The following is a 2,069-nucleotide window of genomic DNA, read 5'->3' as shown; positions in this document are numbered from 1 at the left end:
TTCACCCCCAACCATACCCTCCACCCCCACTCACCCACCCCCACCAAAAAAAAGGAGTTTGTTTTTGAAAAATATTTTTAAATTTCACATTTCCCTTCATACCAAACACACCCTAAGAGTCTAATAGTTTTTCTATAAAATTTTTCAACCAGAGAAAACAAAGGACTTACCAAAGATCATAAATTTGGATAATAGCCAAAATATGGATAACATCTTCCATGATGCACGCAACATCAAAGCCGAAAAGTTCGTCTACATCATAAGACATGGAGTCCTTCCCATGATATCTGTAATAAGAAGGATGGTGGTGGTGGTACCTGAATGGATGGAGTCGGAGGGAACGAATGACGACAGAACTAGGCGAGACGAAAGAATAGTCAAAAACATTCTGAATGCTGCTCAAATGCATTTAGTTGTGGGAACTCCGATAATGACAGTGACCTTCACCGCAATTTATACATTGCCAGGAGATTTTGAAAGCGATATTAATAGCCCTAACAAAGGGATGACAATTCTATTAAGGAGAACAACATTCTGTGCATTTGTTGTTTCAGATGTCATCACCTTTGCATGCTCCTCTCTGTTGTATTCGCCTACTTTTGCATTGCAATAATAACAATAGTATCATCTGTAGCAGTTACAAGTTATTGTCCTTATACTAACACAACTATGTTGCAGCTTCTGGCGATGGAAGTAGGTCAAGTTGCATTACAATTGGTATGTATGCTACTTTAGCACATTCAGTTTGTCTTGACATTACTGTATGTGTTATCAACAGCATCTCTTACTATCTCATCTGCTTTATGATTCTTCTAACTTAAACAAGGCTTCAAAAAAATCTGAACAGATCCATTGTCTGACAATAAGATTTCATCATTCTAAAGATGCAGCATGCAATGTATTTGATGTTGCATATAATTTCCAGCGATGACCAATTGTATCTTATGAGTCCAATTCCATAACGAATATTGGGCCTTCTGATCTCAAACTTTCTATTGAACTTGTATACAGAGTTGTGTCTACTTTTACAAGTTTTTGCACAGACTGCTGCTATTTTGTGATGTTCTTTAATTTTTGCCCATAAAATTTTCTTGTCCAAAGTAACCGCGAGTAAAATGACTTAATTTCTCTAGGAAAACCTTTTTAGAGAATGTATGCTCTATGGAATAAGTTCAATGTCATCTAATTTTCAAGCTAAACCTTTACCCTTAATACTAAAAAATTTTCTCTACACACAAGTAATGTTCTACAGGAATTCTTTAGACTTATTGGTAAAGTCTGTTGAGTCTTTCTTTTTATTTGGAATATCATAATTAATATTTCATACTAGTGTAGAACTTGTGGATTTTTGTTTATCTTAATGAAGTTTTTAATTAGTATTTGTATTAGAATATCATAAAAAAAGAATTTCACGAACATTATCAATATTCAAGTCCTAATTGATTGGAAAGTGGCTTGCATACCGTACTGATAATGGTCCATGAACTTGTAGAAATATATTTGGATATATACATAATACATAATTAGGTCCTTTGACTTGCCTTCTAATCACATTTATGTAGAGTTTTCATAATGGGTTGGCCCAACCTAACCCAACCCTAACGAGCTTGAGAGTTAAATAGGTTAGGCCAGGCTGACCCTTTTAGTTAAAGAGCCGATAAAATAGTGGCCCAACCCAGCCGTAAGTGGGTCACGGGTTCACCCTTCAACCAAAAATGACCAATATTACTCTCTTAGAAGTAGTATCTAAGAGAATTGAATGTTAACGTCTATGAATAGGACATCAATACAAACAAATTTTCATTTATGAATCATACACTTCTGCGAATACTTACATAAATACATTTATGAATCTCACACTTCAGTGAATGGTTATCAAAATACATAATAGTCAACATAAAATTTAGCGGAAAAATGTTGACCATTCAACCATTCCTCCCACAAAAAACAATCTAGTTTAAAAAGACTTGATTTTTTTGTTTTTCACATATTTATTGATAAAACATTTACAAATAAATCACTACTATATAGATATATATATATATATATATATATGTATATGTATATAT

General features: G+C 33.5%; 1 protein-coding gene across 1 annotated transcript in view; it reads left to right on the top strand.

Annotated features, from left to right (window-relative positions):
* Positions 1–202: 202 nt before the first annotated feature.
* Positions 203–2,069, top strand: part of LOC107025763 — a 23,342-nt gene continuing 21,475 nt past the window's right edge. The window contains exons 1-2 of the mRNA XM_027918511.1: positions 203–536; positions 623–717. Of these exons, the coding sequence (XP_027774312.1) occupies positions 203–536; positions 623–717 (429 nt within the window). The remainder of the gene's footprint in view (positions 537–622; positions 718–2,069) is intronic.

The sequence above is a fragment of the Solanum pennellii genome, chromosome 7, assembly GCF_001406875.1.
Source record: "Solanum pennellii chromosome 7, SPENNV200".
Classification (NCBI taxonomy): Eukaryota; Viridiplantae; Streptophyta; class Magnoliopsida; order Solanales; family Solanaceae; genus Solanum; species Solanum pennellii.
This window is presented reverse-complemented; position numbering and strand designations above follow the sequence as displayed.